Raw genomic sequence first — 17,796 nt, 5'->3', positions numbered from 1 at the left:
GTTGCCTATTTTGCTCTTCCTATCCTATCATTTAACTGCAGTAACTGGAAAAGAAGGAATATTTATTTTACACATATTACCAAGTGTATGCTGCAGTAGGTGCTTTTAGTATGTCTCATTTAACCATTAAAACATATTTGGGTAAACTATACTAGAAATCCATGACCATCACAGTTTGAGTAAACTAGACTAAGTTTTTATCTAAGGCTACCATAATTCTTTATGCATTCCAGTAGCAACCAGCAAACCACTTTTCAAAAAATGTTGGCTTTACCTCATTTGTGACCTTTGCTCCAAAAAGCCAACCTGCTCCTCGAGGACTGATTGCCCAAGTATCCACATCTTCAGGATCTGACCAAACCAGGTCACAAAATGCTCCTTTATGAGGAATTTCCTGATTCCGTTCAATAGTTCGAATTTGATCCAGTGTTTTGATATCGGGAGATAAACCACCATGAACACACAAAATTTGCTCATCTATTAACTAGAAAAAATTAACAAAAATTTGAGTATAGAATATAACACAGTTGTATCTAAATTCATTAATGAAGCAACTAGAAAGAGACCTTGAATAAAAGGGTCAACTCAGACCAGCAGAATATCTCAGCCTACATGTTGGATCAAGTGTTAAAAACTGCTCTTTGCCCATGAATAAAAGGGGGAAATGGCAAAGACAAATGAGTTTATATGGCTAAGAGTCTTCCAAAAAGAGTGAGGAGGTCATCAGAGGGGTCGCACTTACACACACCTCAGCAGGACCCCGGAAAAAGTCAAAGTAGATACAACCCTAGGTACTGGTTCTCCTGAAGGCTACAGAGATCCACAGGGTATATAGTCATGGCAGATGGATTTGGAGCTCTGTGCCATGTCAGAGGGCCCTACTTTGGAATTTGTGCTCCTGAGCGTGACGGAGCTGAACTCAGATGTGACTTTTCTACACATGCCTCTTCTGTCACTTTTACTGAACCTGTGGTTGGCACTAGGGATGGTCCATACTCAGGAGACTTGAATCTCTGAACTGCCCATGTGCCGGCTGGGCCCTGAGCCTCAGCAGAGCGGCGACTCCTACTCTCTGGTTCATTGGTCTTACCCAGGTCAGCTAACAGGGAGGTGAATATGGTTGACCACTACACCAGGGAATCAAGAGTGCCTACAACTGTAAGCAGAGGAATGGCATCCATCATCCATGTGGAATCTAAGTTCCCTCTTGATCTAGAGGTAGAGGGGACATCGCCATCCCAGGGTCCACAGAATAGAGGAATAAAATATGGACTAGAGTGGATTTACTGATATTCTACTATAAAACTATTGTGACGAGTAATAGAAGAAATTTTAGCATCAAGGTGGAGAAAGCAGCCACAGCAGTTGCTGAGGGCAGGGAGAGGGTAGAAGAGATGTGATGTGGGAACATTTTTGGGATTTTGAGTTATCCTTAATGATACTGCAGGGTCAGATGCTGGACCTTGTATATCCTGCCATAACCCACTGAATGCACCAGGGGACAGTGCAAACTACAGGGTAAACTATTATTTGTGTAGTGCAGCAGTGCCCCAAAATGTGTTCATCAAGTGCGATGAATGTGCTGTAATGATGAGGGAGGTTGTTGGTGTAGGAGGAGTGGGGTGGGGGGGTGAGGGGTATACAGGAACTTCTTTTATCTTTTAGTGTAACATTTTTTTTGTGATGTATGTATCTTCAAAAAAATACAATTTACAAAAATGATGTGGTGGGGGGTGGGGAGTGGATTATATGGGAACCTCTTATGTTCCTTGTTTTTTTATGTTTTTTAATATAACATTCCTTGTGACCTATTAACTTTAATTTAAAAAATTTTAAATATAGTAAATTCATTAATGAGTGCTAAAGTCCTCAATTTATTTATTTAGTTTTTAATTTTTTTTTTTTTTAGGAGGTTCTTGGGATTGAACCCAGGACCTCGAACATGGGAAGCAGGCACTCAGAGAGGTTCTTTTGGGGGGATTGTTTGTTTTTAGGAGGTACCGGGGATCAAACCCAGTACCTCATACATGGGAAGCAGATGCACAACCACCTGAGCTATAGCAGCTCCCCTAATGATATCAACTTAATTGTGATAGCAATTAGATAAAAATATGCAATGTGTTCTTAGGAAAACTTAAAGTTTTAAAAAGGATTCTTATAAACTTACAGCTGCTACTGTGAGCATGTCAAAAACTTTGGTACAATATCTCCATGCATTAGCATTTCCATATTTGGTTTGGCACTCATCTGTGGAAGAAACAGAAAAGTTCTCATTAACGAAGTTTTGCATCTGTAAATAAAAATAAACACATCCAATACTAAAACAAACAGCCTTCAGGACAACAGAACTGCAGCTTCAACTAGTATGGCAAGTTATGAAATATATTTAGCCATAGCAAGTCCTCCAAGAGCCAAAACTAGGCTAGTATCTAGCAACATATATTAAGGATGTGGTCCTGCTTTTCATTCCAGGAGTGGCTCCAAAAAGCTGCTGCAATTATTATAAAAAATGCTTATCATCAGGAAGAGCTAAATATTAATTTCACATAATGCAAAACAAATGTTTTTGGCCACTATATGATTAAGGCTAGGCAATCTTACCAAACTGATTATTTAATGTGATTTCCTTATCCTAGCAAGATAAAGCAAGTTAAGGTAAAGAAACCTTAATTATAGGAATGTGGGTAATTTCTATCTTGCCATTTCAAGCCTAGGCTATTTTGAGATTTTCTGCAAATTGTGAACTGAATGCTTCAGCTTCAGTAAATATGCCTGTAGTCATCACTGAGGACAGACTGTACATCATATATCCCCAGTTGAATACCCTCTTAGCTGTCTACACAGTTAATAGGATAGACATATCTTCTTTCAATTAATACCATGGAAGTTCTGATATTTGGCTTCTCCCTTAAATTCAAATTAAGCTGACATCACACTATTGCCCTAAGTACAGTTGGAATTGATATAGGAAAGAAGACTATGGGGTACAGTCAGTCCTCATGATTTTCTAAATTATATATCTGTATGAAGCAGGATCTTTATGTAAACTTGCCTTTAGTGAATTTAACATTGAGCTCAGTTTGTCCTTTTCATCTTCACATATGCAAAGCACTTGGTTCATAATAATTGCCCAGTAAATACTTACCAAATGTCAAAAGAAAGGCCAATATAATTAATAGCTATATATGAACATTTTTACTGCTTTAAAATCAGTGTAAAGTCCCACGATAACTAAAATGATCTCCCTCCTGAGGAGCATGGTGCGCTTCCTTTTACTATATAAAACCATAAAATCAACTATAAGTATAGCTTTGGCAACAAGAAAATTCAGTATTAGATTTTGTGCTGTTGTTATTTTCCTCAGTCAAGTCATCTTGACTAAAATATTCTTCTTCTCTCCTTTTTTTTCTCTTTTGCTTCACTCTGATGAATGCTGATCAAATTCTAGAGTGTTGTATATGTTTAACACTATTCTTAAGACAACTGGAGCTGATAGCTACCATTGAGCTTAAGGACCACACATTATGAGGTGTTATTCAAAATACTGACGACTTTGCAAAAGGTAACCAAAACTTATATTTCAAATGGTAGATAGTATTTTTTGAATGAAAATAAGTAACATAGGGGAGCTTGTAAAGCTCAGTGGTTGAGCACCTGCTTCCCATATGCGAGATGTCGGGTTCAATCCCTGATGACTCCTTTAAAAAAAAAAAAAAAGTAACCTGTAGAAAGGAGATGAACAATCATCTAACTTGACAATCACTAATAAGGAAGTGTATAGAAACAATAAATGATCAATATCTCTCAATTAAATAATTGATAATGGCTCACAAATGGAAGAATAAGAGATTTTAGTCTGTCTCTATGACAAAAGATGACTCAAAATATAAAATCTGAAACAAAGGAGTTCTAAAATTAATATTTCTGAATCTCTCAATATCTGCCTCAGTTGTGGTCAAGGAAAATTCATATTCATAATATCAACAGTTCTACTGTTGAATCCAATTTCCACTTTCTTACCTTCAGCCAAATAAAAGTTCTATAGAAGCAACTATTTTGCTTTTAATGACTAAGTTCTGCTTCTGACCCATGAGATGAGGTCCTGGCATTTTCTGGGACAAACATGCAGAAAAACATGTAAAAGGATATTCATTCAGTTATGTTTCCAAGAGCAACTTTAAAAAAAAACCTCCTAAGTCCAATGACAAAGGGACTGGTTAAATCAACTATACTACATCCATACAGTGTAATATGATGCAGCTTCTATAAAAAAAGTCAGTGAAGTGAAAAAGATGGTCACAACATAGCATTAAATGAAAAATGTAAGTATGACTGCATTTTAGTATGTATGTGTATGTATGCATGTATGTGTGTATTATATAGTAGACTAGAACAAGTTCCCAAACTTGCATATGTACAACATTTACCATTAGCAGATTCTAATGTCCCATCCCAAAAGATTCTTATTAATAGACCTGTGGTGGGGCTCAACAATATGAATTTTTAACAAGTACCCCCAGGTGATTCCAAAGCAGGCAAACTGAGGACTACTTTTGAGACACCGATGTATAGACATCAAAAAGTTAACAATGGTTTTCTCTCTATATTAGGATTTTCATTTGAAGGGGGAAGTGGGAGACTTAGGGGATAAGAAAGTAGAAAAAGACTTTCAATTTTACCATAAAGCATATGTATAACATAAAGCATATGTAGGGCTTTTTTATTTCCAAAGAGGAAAATAATATTCAGAATCAGAGAAATAGAAAGTCTTACCATAAAATCCATATACTTGTGTTATCTGTCTACTTTCATGATTTCCTCGCAAGAGTGTAATACGATCAGGCCATTTAGCCTTTAGTGCAAGAAGGTAAGTGAAAGTCTCCAAACTATAATAACCTCTGTCTACAAAGTCACCCTGTAAAATAGAAGCTTATAGTTATGAACAATACAATAGCCACAGCATTCTTTTAAAATTATACCAAAGTGCACAAACTCAGATAAATAACCCAAAATAACAACAATTTCTGAAAAATTACCCATTGAATTACTTGGAAATTGGATTCTAACAAATAATCCAAATGGAAGTAAGTAAGCTGTTCCTAACTAAATACATGTGCTAATCTTATGATTCAGGAAAGGCCTACAGGAACCTGCTATGCAATTCTCTCAAGGACTTCCCCTGCAAAATCACCATTTTTTTCCAATCCTCTATTACCTACATTAGAAGTTCCAAGAAGTTACATGTTTCAAACTTTTAAAATAAACCTTAATCTTTAAAAATCAATTTAATGTATCAGGGGAGCTGCCTATTTGAAGAAAGTGGTTTTTTATAAAAGCAAATACTGTAATTATAATATTTTCTAGTTTCAGCTTTGTATCTAACAACTGCATGTGATGACTTAATAATATTTACATTTCCCATAAATGTTTTACTTGGGTCAATAATAGATTAATAACAAAACAACTTAAAAAAAACAACAACAACAGGAATACGATAGAAAGATTCATAAATGTTCAACAGTAACATTAAAATCCAAAAAGAAAATAAGCAAATATACCTTAACACCAAAGGTCTGATTGTAAGTATGTGTGTACAGACATCCATTCACAGATCAATAAGAGATGATAATGAATGCTCAAAAAGTTTAACAGAATAACAGTAAATTGAAGATTTGTGCCTTAAACCAGTATTCTGGGCTATTTTCTGCTCACTATTACTGAAGGTTACAACCAATCCCATCTTCACAGTAGTTTATTATTAGAGGACCCAGCAAAACGAAGAAAAGTACACTTAAAAAAAAAATCCTCCCAGGTGGTTTTCATGTTCAGAAGACTGCCACCAATAAGAATTACTTCTCTATATAGATGGTGATTGTCAAACGGCAATGAAAGCATGCAATTTACATGTAACAAGTCACATTCTTTGAATAAATAAGCACTTATCACTGGTGTTTACATACCATAAATATGTAGTTTGTGTCAGGAACCTGACCTCCAGTTCTGAATAGTTCACAAAGGTCATAAAACTATAAAAGAAAGAAAATAAATGGTGATTATAAACTCCTGTTAAGGTATCAAAAAAAAAGGGTGAAATGTGTAAAGAAGCAGTTAATTAACATGACTCCAAATATTTACATTTATAAAAGAAATAAAGTGGAAGCAAAACTGCCAAGCACACAGTTCCCAAGCCTAGAAAAGGTACTAAATAAGCTCACAGTTACCATTAAGTCATTCCTAGATCACTAATGTGTTAGGCCTCCTTTCTCAAATTTTATTCAGACATCTTCCCGTCTACATCCTGAGAATTTTCCAATTATTTACCAGCTACCTAACTTCTCAGTAAGCTAAGCTAACTGACCCCTATATTCAGCATTATATTAATTAGACAAAAGATTAGTAAACAAATCAATAAGAATTGTTTTTTCCACAAAATAAACAGGTGATACTTCACAGTCAATGCCATCAGTCTACCCTCCTACATTCTACTTTTGGAGAAGTAATATACATAACATGTACCCTAAGGCTCCATAGTCATGGAGTGACTTAAGAATAATTGGTGAAAAAGTAATTAGTAAAAGAGAAGAACTGTATATTTCACCATTTTCTATTTGACTGAAGTTGGTAATTGACAAATTGTATATTTGGGAAACTTTAGACAACTAAATTATCCTAATGCTCTGTCATTCAAGATAAATAGTATCTTTTTGAAAAAGAATTTTTAGATTAAGGGAATTCACTGTAAGGACAGCAAATAATTTCCAATACATTGTATTTTACACTTTAAAATTAAATTACCACTTCTAGCACTTAAAGCAGTATAGGAATCACAGTCAGAATGAACATAATTGAAATTTAACTGACAGAAATAAGGCAATATACGTTATAACAATGTTTCATAAACCTGGAGAGTCATCACTTGCTCAGATGAATTTCCTATCTTTTAAAATTAGCAAGCAAATAAAACAAAACAAATATTCAAGCTGATTTGAGTGACAGACTATTATTTGTTCAAAATATTTGCTGTCCCTTACTACTAGGTGGAGTCCCTGTATGAGGAGTATGTGTATACGTGTGTGTATCATACATCTTTTTATATATTTAAAAATCAAAAGGAGTAAAAAATATATGTATTTTTGTATGATTTATGTATCTTAATTTTTCTTTTTTTAAGATTTTAAAAATTTATTTCTCTCCCCTTTCCTCTCCCCTGAGTCTGCTCTCTCTGTCCTTTCACTCTGTGTTCTTCTTGTCTGCTTGCATTCTTGGTGGCACCAGAAATCTGTGTCTCTTTTTGTTGTGTCATCTTGCTGTCTCAGCTCTCGGTGTGTGCAGTGCCACTCCTGGGCAGGCTGCGTTTTTTTTCACGCAGGGTGGCTCTCCTTACAGGGTGCACTCCTTGCACGTGGGGCTCCCCTACACAGGGGACACCCCTTCGTGGTATGGTATTCCTTGCGCTCAGCAGCGCTGCGTGTGGACCAGCTCACCACACGGGCCAGGAGGCCCAGGATACCATCCCTGGACGTCCTATATGGTAGGTGGATGCTCTATCAGTTAAGCCATGTCCGCTTCCCTGATGTATGTATCTTTAAAAAATGATAATTATAATAAAAAATTCATTAAAAAATATATAAAGAAATATACATATATCTTTCCATAATAGTTATAATTATTTCAGAAAACAATCTGCAAAATATTTCAAGACCTTTTAAAATGTTTATAAATTTTGATCTAGTAATTCTGCTTCAGTGACTATACCCTAAAGGGAAAAAAAAAAGTAAATGCAATTTAAACATATAAGAAATTTATTATGGCAACTTTATAATAACAAAAGAAACAAGCATCATGACTAACATAAGGGAATATTTAATAAATTATGATCTACCAACTCAAGGATCTTATACAGTCATGTATAATGATTATGATTATGAAGACTGTGTAGCTAAATGAAAAAATGATTAGGGAAAAGAAAGGAACATAAAAACTATACCTATAAAATAACAACACAACTTGACTATGTAAAAATTGAATATTATACACACAAGTCAGGAAGAAAACATTTAAAAGGTTTACAAAACAGTCGCTCTTTAGAAAACTATGGAAGTGTGAAATTTTTCTATTGATGAAATGTATTATTGAATAAAAGTTTTATAACTTTCCACTTACTCTAAATATATGTGATAGACAAATCTTCTGCTTCAACGACCTTTAGTTCCTTCTCCATATTGGAAGTTTTTCCCAAATTCATTAATATTATAAATATTAAGAATGTGATGTGTACAGATTACCCTTGTCCTACATATCACTGAAAATCCACCTTATTAAGTAATTTCTACTATTTAATGCATATTTTCTCATATTTCAGACACTCTGCAAATGTTCTCATTTTAAACCAAAAATCCTGAGTAGATTTTATTCCATCATTAAAGGCAACAAAACAGTCAGCTAACTCAGGAGTCCTCAAATTTTTTGGTTTCAGGATGCATTCATATTCTTAAAAATGAGAGGTTCCCAAAAAGCTTCTGGTAGATTATATCAATTGGTAGTTACCATCACAGAAACTAAAACTGAGAATTTTAAAAAATACTTAAATTCATTTTAAAATATTAAGGGAAAACCATTAAATACATAACAAGCCTATTTTAATGAAAAATAAACTTTTATAAAACAAAATAGTAAGAAGAATGACAATGTTTTACATTTTTGCATCTCCTTATTGTCTGGCTAAACAGAACACTGGTTGGATTCCCATATCTGCCTCTGCATTCAATCTATTGGAATATACTGATATAAGTATATAAAGAAAAAACTACAGGTATGTACTCGCAAAAGGGAGGAATATTTTAAGGTCCTTTTCAGCTAAATGTGCATATTCTTCTTTAGTACAACCCCAAAATGTGTCATGTAGTAGGTTAGGAATCTTGGAAGTTAGTCATAATATGAAATCTGAAATCATATCAACCATCTTTTTTTAAAAAGATTTATTTATTTCTCCTCCTCCACTATTTGCACTCATTGTCTGCTCATTGTGTGCCCTTTGTGCCTGCTTGTCGACTTTTTTTAGGAGGCACCAGGGACTTCTCATGTGGGAGGGAGGCACGCAATCGCTTGAGCCACATCCATTCCCTGCTTATTGGGGCTCTCATTGTGTTTCCTATTGTATCATCTCATTGTGTCACCTTATTGCATCAGCTTGCTGTGCCAGCCTATCATGTCAGCTCACTGTCTTGCTCGTTATCTTTAGGAGGCACTGGAAACAGAACCTGGGACCTGCCATGTGAAGGGTAAGTGCCCAACTGCTTGAGCCTCTGAGCCTCATCTGTTTCCCATCAACCATCTTTTCATATACAGCTACATTGGTATAACTTGTACTCTGAATGGTTGATACAATGTTAACTTAGAAAATGCAAATGGCATTTCATCATACAACATCAAAAAACCTATCTATTATCATCACCACCATCTCATGAGAAAAGTCTTCAAGTATCAGAAGCTGTCAGGCTCATGGTGGTAGATTCAGATTTCCCAAAATTCCAATTTTTCACTTGAAAGCTAACATTATCACTGGCAACAAATACTGCCAATTATTTCCATTACTTCAGCACTTCTCAGTGCTATATGCATACTGACATGTTTATTCATACTCATAACCCAACACTGCAGTGGCAGAACTGGCCCAAATATAAGACAAGAATCTAAGTCCCAAAGAATCCATTTCTTGACTGATTTAATCAGTAAGTAGATGTTTAGAAGTTCCTCAAGTACTATGTTTTTGTTTAGCAATTGTTTTTAAGGGTCAAGTACAATAGAAATAATGCTCACAGTTTGATGGTAGTCTTTAAACACCATGAGGCACTGAACCAAAAATGAGTTTCAAATCCCAGATCTGCCCTTTAGTAACAACGTGAGTTTGGACCAATTCCTCAATCTTTCAGTCTCAGTTTCCTTCTCTACAAAATGGTCCTAGCTCTTTCAAAAGAATTTCCTGACATGGCGTAAGTGAAAACTCACTTTGCTTACTTCAAAACACAAGATAAATATTAGCAAGTGTTGTACATTTGACCGAAGGTATATACAGTATAGCAGTACAATTTTATGATTTAAATTAATTTTAGTAGTTTGAGGCTGACTCTAATTTCCTGACCTTTGAGCATGGCTAAGGTTTATATACTGAAATGCCCTTGATCACTTAGGAAATTCCTAACGTTTAATAAAATAACCAGAAGGAAACATTAAGTTATTCCAATTCTCAGGAACGTGTTATGGGTATGGTTTATAGTAACACCATTTATGTAAAATTTAGCATAATACAAATATTTATTATACTTTTGGAGAGAAGTTACATAGAAAATTCAAGCTACTTTTTCCTGAAATTTTCTTTAGAGAACTATAATTTTTTAAAAAATATTTATTTACTCCCTCCCCACCTGCATTGTTTATAGTCACTATCTGCTCTCTGTGTCCATTTGCTGTGTGCTCTCTGTGTCTGCTCACCTTCTCTTTAGGAGTCACTGGGAACCAAACTTGGACCTCCCATGTGGAAGAGAGGCATTCAATTGCTTAAGCCACCTCAGCAATCTGCTTTGTTGGGTCTCTCATTGTCTTTACTCTTTGTGTCTGTTTGTTGCATCATCTTGTTGCACCAGCTCACCTTTTCCAGGAGGCAACAGGAACTGAACCCAAGACCTCCCATGTGATAGGCAGAAGCCCAATTGCTTGAGCCATGTCTGCTTGCCACCAACACTGAATAGGGGGTGTTCTTATCTCTCCACATCTTCTCCAATACTTGGAGTTCTCAGTCTTTTTTTTAAAAAAGAATTATTTATTTATTTATTTATTTCTCTCCCCTCCCCCCCACCCCGGTTATCTGTTCTCTGTGTCTATTTGCTGCGTCTTCTTTGTCCGCTTCTGTTGTTGTCAGAGGCACGGGAATCTGTGTTTCTTTTTGTTGTGTCATCTTGTTGTGTCAGTTCTCCGTGTGTGCAGCGCCATTCCTGGGCAGGCTGCACTTTCTTTCACGCTTGGCGGCTCTCCTTACGGGGCGCACTCCTTGCACGTGGGGCTCCCCTACGCGGGGGAAACCCCTGCGTGGCACGGCACTCCTTGCAAGCATCAGCACTGCGCATGGGCCAGCTCCACATGGGTCAAGGAGGTCCGAGCTTTGAACCTCCGACCTCCCATGAGACAGACGCCCTAACCACTGGGCCAAGTTCACCACCCTCTCAGTCTTTTTAATAGTGGCCATTCTGATAGGTGTGAAATGATATCTCATTGTAGTTTTGATTTGCATTTCCCTAATCATTAGTGATGTTGAAAATTTCTTCATATGTTTTCTGCCATTTGTATTTCTTCTTTGGACAAGTCTTTTGCCCATTTTTTAATTGGGTCATTTGTCTTTTTATGGTTGAGTTATAGAATCTCTCCATGTATCATGGATATTAAACCCTTATTGGATAAGTAATTTCCAAATATTTTTTTTCCATTGCCTTTTTATCCTTCTGATAAAGTCTTTTGAGGTACAAAAGTTTAATTTTGAGGAAGTCCCATTTATCAATTTTTTTTTTTTTTTTATGTTGCTCAAGCTTTGGCCTTAAGATTTAAGAGAGGGAAGCAGACTTGGCCCAGTGGTTAGGGCATCCGCTTACCACATGGGAGGTCCGCAGTTCAAACCCCAGGCCTCCTTGACCCGTGTGGAGCTGGCCCATGCGCAGTGCTAATGCATGCAAGGAGTGCCTTGCCACGCAGGGGTGTCTCCGCGTAGGGGAGCCCCACGCACAAGGAGTGCGCCCCGTAAGGAGAGCCGCCCAGCGCGAAAGAAAGTGCAGCCTGCCCAAGAATGGCACCGCACACACAGAGAGCTGACACAACAAGATGATGCAATGAAAATAAACGCAGATTCCTGGTGCCACTGACAAGGATAGAAGCGGTCACAGAAGAACACACAGTAAATGGACACAGAGAGCAGACACCTGGGGTAGGGAGAAATAAATAAAAAATAAATCTTTAAAAAAATATATTTGAGAGACTCCCCCACCTACCACCAGAACTCAAAGATGCTTCCCTACATTATCTTCTAGGAGTTTTATGGTCCTGGCTTTTATACTTAGGTCTATGATACATTTCGGGTTGAATCTTGTATAAAGTATGAGATAGGGATGTTCCTTCATTCTTTTGGGTATGGATATGGAGAGCATGTGGAGGCATAGAAACACTTATTCACTGTTGGTGGGAATATAGAATGATACAGTCACTGTGCAAGACTGTTTGGAAGTTCCTAAGAAAGTTGAATATCGATTTTCCATGTGAGCCAGCAATAACACTACTAGGTATATCACCAAGAAGAATTAAGGGCAGTGACATAAATAGACATCTGCACACCGATGTTCACAGCAGCATTATTCACAATTGCCGAAGATGTCCATCAACTCACAAATGGATTAAAAAACTGTGATATATACACACAATGGAATATTATTCAGCTGTAAGAAGAAATGAAGTTGTGAGGCATATGATAACATGGATGAATGTGGAAGACATTATGTTGAGGGAAGCAAGCCAGACCCAAGAGAACATATACTGCATGACTGTACAATTATGAACTAAATATATTGAGTAAACTCATGGAGTCAATAACTAGAATATAGGTCACCACAAAACAGAATGGGATTAGAGAAGAGAAAGCTGAATTTTAATCTGTACAGAACTGGCAAAAATGTTGTTTGTAAATCATTAGAAATGCAGAGAAAACACATCTTAGTAGTTTGTAACTAGCAGAGCTAATACATGGGTATAATAGTGGTTGAAAGGGAAAGTCTAAGGTCACGTATTTTACTAGAAGGAAAGCTAAAAGATGTAACATAGGACAAAATAAAAAGATTTAGCATAGCAAAACCTCATGTGAAATATGATTATCAGTAATATTGCATATATAAGACTCTCTTTCTTTGAAATAGAACAAAGGGGGAAGTGATATGGCTCAACTGATAGAGCTTCCACCTACCATACAGAATGTCCAGGGTTTGGTACCCAGGGCCTCCTGGACCATGTGGTGAGCTGGCCCATGCATAATGCTGTTGTGTACAAGGAGTGCCTGGCATGCACAGGTGCCCCCACGTAGGGGTGCCCCACATGCAAGGAGCGCGCCCCACAAGGAAAGTAGCCACACACAAAAAAAGTGTAGCCCACCCAGGAGTGGGGCTGCTCACACAGAGCTGATGCAGCAAGATGACATAACAAATAGAGACACAGATTCCTGGTGCTGCCTGACAAGAACACAAGCAGACACAGAAGAACACACAGTGAATGGACACTGAGAGCAGATGACCAGGGAGGGAGGGGAGAGAAATAATAAAAACAAATCTTAAAATAAAAAGAACAAATGTAAATTAATGATACAAGATGTTAATATCAGGCAAAATTACAACAAAGGAAATCATGGATAACAGTGCAGAGAATATATTAATAATCTTTCATGAAAGGTTAAAAAAAAAAAAGGAAATATACTAAGTGAAAGAAACTAGACAAAAGGTACTATATATGGTTTGTCTTTATCTATACAAAATATAAACACAAATATATTAGAGAGATGGAAACAGTAACAGCTATGTATGGCAGGAGAAGGAATTTTTGTCTGTATTCTGTGATTATTATTGGGATAATGAAAATGCTCCAATATTGACTGAAGTAATGAATGTCCAACTCTGTGATTATACCAAATATCACTGATTGTACATTTTGGATGGACTGCATGCTTTATGATTATATATCAATAAAACTGATTTTTTAAAAATAAACTAGCCCTGGAAAAGGCAAAATTACAGAGTTGGTAAAAAGATCAGTAGTTTTTAAGGTTCTGTGGGGAGGGTGGAGGGAAGAATTTGAGGGCACTGAGAAACTACTCTGCATATTGCCATAATGGGGGGTATGTACATGCTGTATTTTTCATAACCCACAGGGCTGTACACACAGAGAAGGAACCATGATATAAGCTACAGACTTCGGTTACTAGTAATGTATCCATATTGGTTGGTTCATCAATTGCAACAACTGTACTCTAGTGATACAAAATGTTAATAGTAGGAAAATCAGTGTATGTAGTGGGGACATGAAATGGGAACTTTGTACTTCCGTGCATTTTTTCTGTAAACCTAAAAATGCTCTAACAAAAAAGTTTATTATTAAAATAAGTATATAAATTAAAAGAAAAGAAGAATCCACTACAAAACAGTCTGAATGTTTAAAAGTCTGATAAAATTCAACAGTCAAATAGGATAAAACCTTAGGAAATTGGATGAAAAGCAAATTTCCTTAATCTGATCTAGGTGTCAATGGGGGAAAAATCGTACTTATTAGTAAAACAAGGGAAGATTAAGATTCCACCTCCTTTTTTTTAATTTAAGGGATTTAAATTTAAATGTAAGAATATGGTGACACATGGGAAAAATACAATTAATGTAACTTATCGACTACAGTTAACAGATTTCTTGCATCAAAGTCAAAGAAGGCACTTTATCAGTGCTAAGGGTCAATAATGGGGAGTACAGGATATTTTCTTTTGGACTAAGGAAAACATCCAAAAATTTACTGAGGCGATGACTGCACAACTCTGTGATGAAAGTGGTAACCATTGAGTATACATTTTGGATAGGCTGTACAAGGCATGGGACCGTATAACCCAGTGAACCATGTTGTAGAAGACAGACTGTGCTTAACAGTAAAAATAAGAGTGTTCTCTCAGGAACCGAAACAAATGTATAATACTAATACATGGTGTTAATAATTCGGGGTATATGAAAAAAATATACCAAACTTAAGTTACAGACCATAGCTAGTGGTAATAGTCTAAAAATGTTCTTTCATAATCTGTAACAAATGTTCCACAAGAATGTAAAATACAGATGGAAAGGTGATGTATGGGATTTATGCACATTACGCATGATTGTTTTATAAATTCACAACTTCTCTAATAAAAAATATTTTAAAAATTTTATTTTTTATATTAATGTTATAAGTTATTCACCTAACACAAGATAACTACAATAACAATAAATCTACTTTAGTCAAAAAAGGTGAAAAATTAGCGGAATTTTTGTCATTCCAGTCTGTCTACAATTTGATGTCAAATTATGTACCTATAATTTTTATTTTCTGAATCACTGCTATTTTCACTCTCAATAGAGAAATAATAAATTTTTACCAATATGTCACGTAATGAAGAGGAAAAAATTATGAATATCTCCTATTAATCATAACATATTACAACAGCTAGTATTTGTGTTTTCTATCCCCTTTTCCACAAAGCAATGATGCTGCATGCTTCTTCTCACTTTGCAAACATAATTTCAACAAGCCCCAGAGTAAAACAAGAATCATTAGTGTCACAGAGACTGAGGCAATCTAGCCAATCATCTGCTGGTTTGCTGTTGGTTTTTTGTATATTTTGCAGGACAAGTAGAAACACAAATGCATTAAGGACAGTACAAAACCTAAAAATTTGCTCATGAAATTTTACCTGTCCATGTATGTCTCCACACACTGTTACTGGTGTTGACACTGGCTGAACATTTGACTCTTCCAAGAGGAGGTCACAAACATAGTCACACAACCGCTGCAAAGAGAAAACAACAACAACAATGTAATCTTTAAATACAATTTTATAACCAAAGATCAAATGCAAAAACTAACAAGAATACTTAGTGAGACTAAATGCATTGAATGATAGCAAAAGAAACTATCCTGTGATGATTCTGGAGTTAGATTTCTGTCACCTTTTACCTACATAATGCATAAAGAATGAAACACTGATTATTCCAAAATGCTAACTCCCTGACTACAGAGACAATAAATTCTCTCCACTTAGATAGGAGCCAGATAGCTTTACAAGAAACTGGAAAATGAGGTTTTTCATCCCAAAATGGAAAAAAAAAAGTTAAGAGAAAATATTTATACTAGGAAAAGGCTATTAACTGCTAAATTTAAAAGTAAATTACAGGGAAGTGGCTATGGTTCAATCAGTTAGGTTCCCATCTACCATATGGGAGGCCCTGGGTTCATGTCCCGGGGCCTCCTTGTGAAGGCAGGCTCACCCACAGGCAAGCACCGTGGAGTGCCACCCAGCCTGCAGGTGCCATGGAGAGCCGACTCAGTAAGGTGAGGCAACAAAAAAGGGAGACAAGCAGAAACACAAACGAGGAGACAGCAAGCAAGCTGCAAGGGGGGAGGGGAAATAATAAAAAAAACACAGACACAAAAGAACGCACAGCAAAAGGATATAGAGAGTAGACAGCACGTAAATAGCCATGGGGGGACAGAAATTTAAAAAAAAAAAAAAAAAAAAGAAATTATAGAAGAGTGGATAGCCATATCCCTGCAAACACGGGGATTCCTAGGACCACACAAAGATGACCAAGGCAAAATGCTTAAAGATTCAGCAAGGCCCATACTGGAAAGGTGTTTTTCTTTCTTTTTTCTTTTTTTGGTTAGCTCACAACAACCTAGGAAAGCTCTGTCATAACACTACCCGAATAAAAGCTGAAGGAACAATGATGTTCTCTCATAATCTGTAACAAATGTTCCACAACAATATAATGTATTGGTAGAGGAGAACTGTATGGGAATTCTGCACATTGCACATGATTGATTTGTAAGTTCACAACTTCTCTAATAAAAAATATATATATATATTTTTTAAAAGCTTAAGGAAAAAAGGCTTCAAAGTCTACATTAATGTGTAATAGCACATTAAAATATCAAAATGCCCAGGTTTTAGTAAAAGATTACAAAACCTACAAAGAAACAAGAAGTGAAGGCCCAGGCAAAGAAGATTAAAACATCAGAAACCATCAATGAGGTGGATCAGACCTGGGACATTCCAGACAAAGAACTTAGTTAAAATGGTTCTAAATATGTTCAAAAACCTAAAGGGAAAAATGGACAATAAACTAAAATAATCAGGAAAACAAGAGAAGAACATAAACAGAGTATCAATAGAAAGGTGGAAAGTATGAAAAGGAATCAAACAGAGCTAACAACCACAGTAACACCTATTAAAAATTCCCAGGAAGTGGATGTGGCTCAGGCAACTGAGCTCCCACCTACCACATGGGAGATCCTTGGTTCGGTTCCTGGTGCCTCCTAAAGCAGACAGTGAGCTGGCATGACAGGCAGGCATGGCAAGCTGAGACAACAAGATGATGCAACAAGAGACACAAGAAGAAAAACATAATGAGAGACACAACAAACAGCAGGGAGCAGAAGTTCCTGGTGCCTCCTAAAGAAAATGAGCAAGACAGCAAGTTGACACAAGATGATGCAATGGAGACACAAGAAGAAAAAACACAATGAAAGAAACAACAAAGCAGGGAACAGAGGTTGTTCAAGTGATTAGGTGCCTCCCTCCCACATTGGAGGTCTTGGATTCAGTTTCCAGTGCCTCCTAAAGACACAGCACATAGCAAGTACAAACAACAAGGGGGTGTGGAGAAATAAATAATCTTTAAAAACAAATTCTCTAGAAGGGTTCAACAACATATTAGAGGTAGCAGAAGAAAGCATCAGTGAACTAGAAGATAAGACATTGAAATCATACAGTCTGAGAAGCAGAAAAAAGAATTAAGTGAACAGAGCCTGAGGGACATGTGGGACATTGTCAAGCATATCAATTTATGCACTGTGTGAGTCCCAGAAGAAGAGGAAATAGAGAGTTCCAGAAAAAAAGGAAATAGAGTCAGAGAAAATATTCAAAGAAATAATGGCTGAAAACTTTCCAAATTTAACATAAGACATGATATCCAAGATACG

The 17,796-nt window shown here is 36.3% G+C and overlaps 1 protein-coding gene across 1 annotated transcript in view; it reads right to left on the bottom strand.

Annotated features, from left to right (window-relative positions):
• The window catches only part of PPP6C (protein phosphatase 6 catalytic subunit), a 58,412-nt gene that overhangs the window by 5,324 nt on the left and 35,292 nt on the right, over window positions 1-17,796 (bottom strand). Inside the window, exons 2-6 of the mRNA XM_004463405.5 lie at window positions 15,509-15,604; window positions 5,961-6,026; window positions 4,774-4,915; window positions 2,168-2,247; window positions 275-484 (exon numbers count right to left, since the gene is read on the bottom strand). Coding sequence (XP_004463462.1) covers window positions 275-484; window positions 2,168-2,247; window positions 4,774-4,915; window positions 5,961-6,026; window positions 15,509-15,604 — 594 coding nt within the window. The remainder of the gene's footprint in view (window positions 1-274; window positions 485-2,167; window positions 2,248-4,773; window positions 4,916-5,960; window positions 6,027-15,508; window positions 15,605-17,796) is intronic.

Source organism: Dasypus novemcinctus, chromosome 8, assembly GCF_030445035.2.
Source record: "Dasypus novemcinctus isolate mDasNov1 chromosome 8, mDasNov1.1.hap2, whole genome shotgun sequence".
Lineage (NCBI taxonomy): Eukaryota > Metazoa > Chordata > Mammalia > Cingulata > Dasypodidae > Dasypus > Dasypus novemcinctus.
The sequence above is the reverse complement of the archived record's forward strand: the minus strand, read 5'-3'. Positions and strand labels throughout refer to the sequence as shown.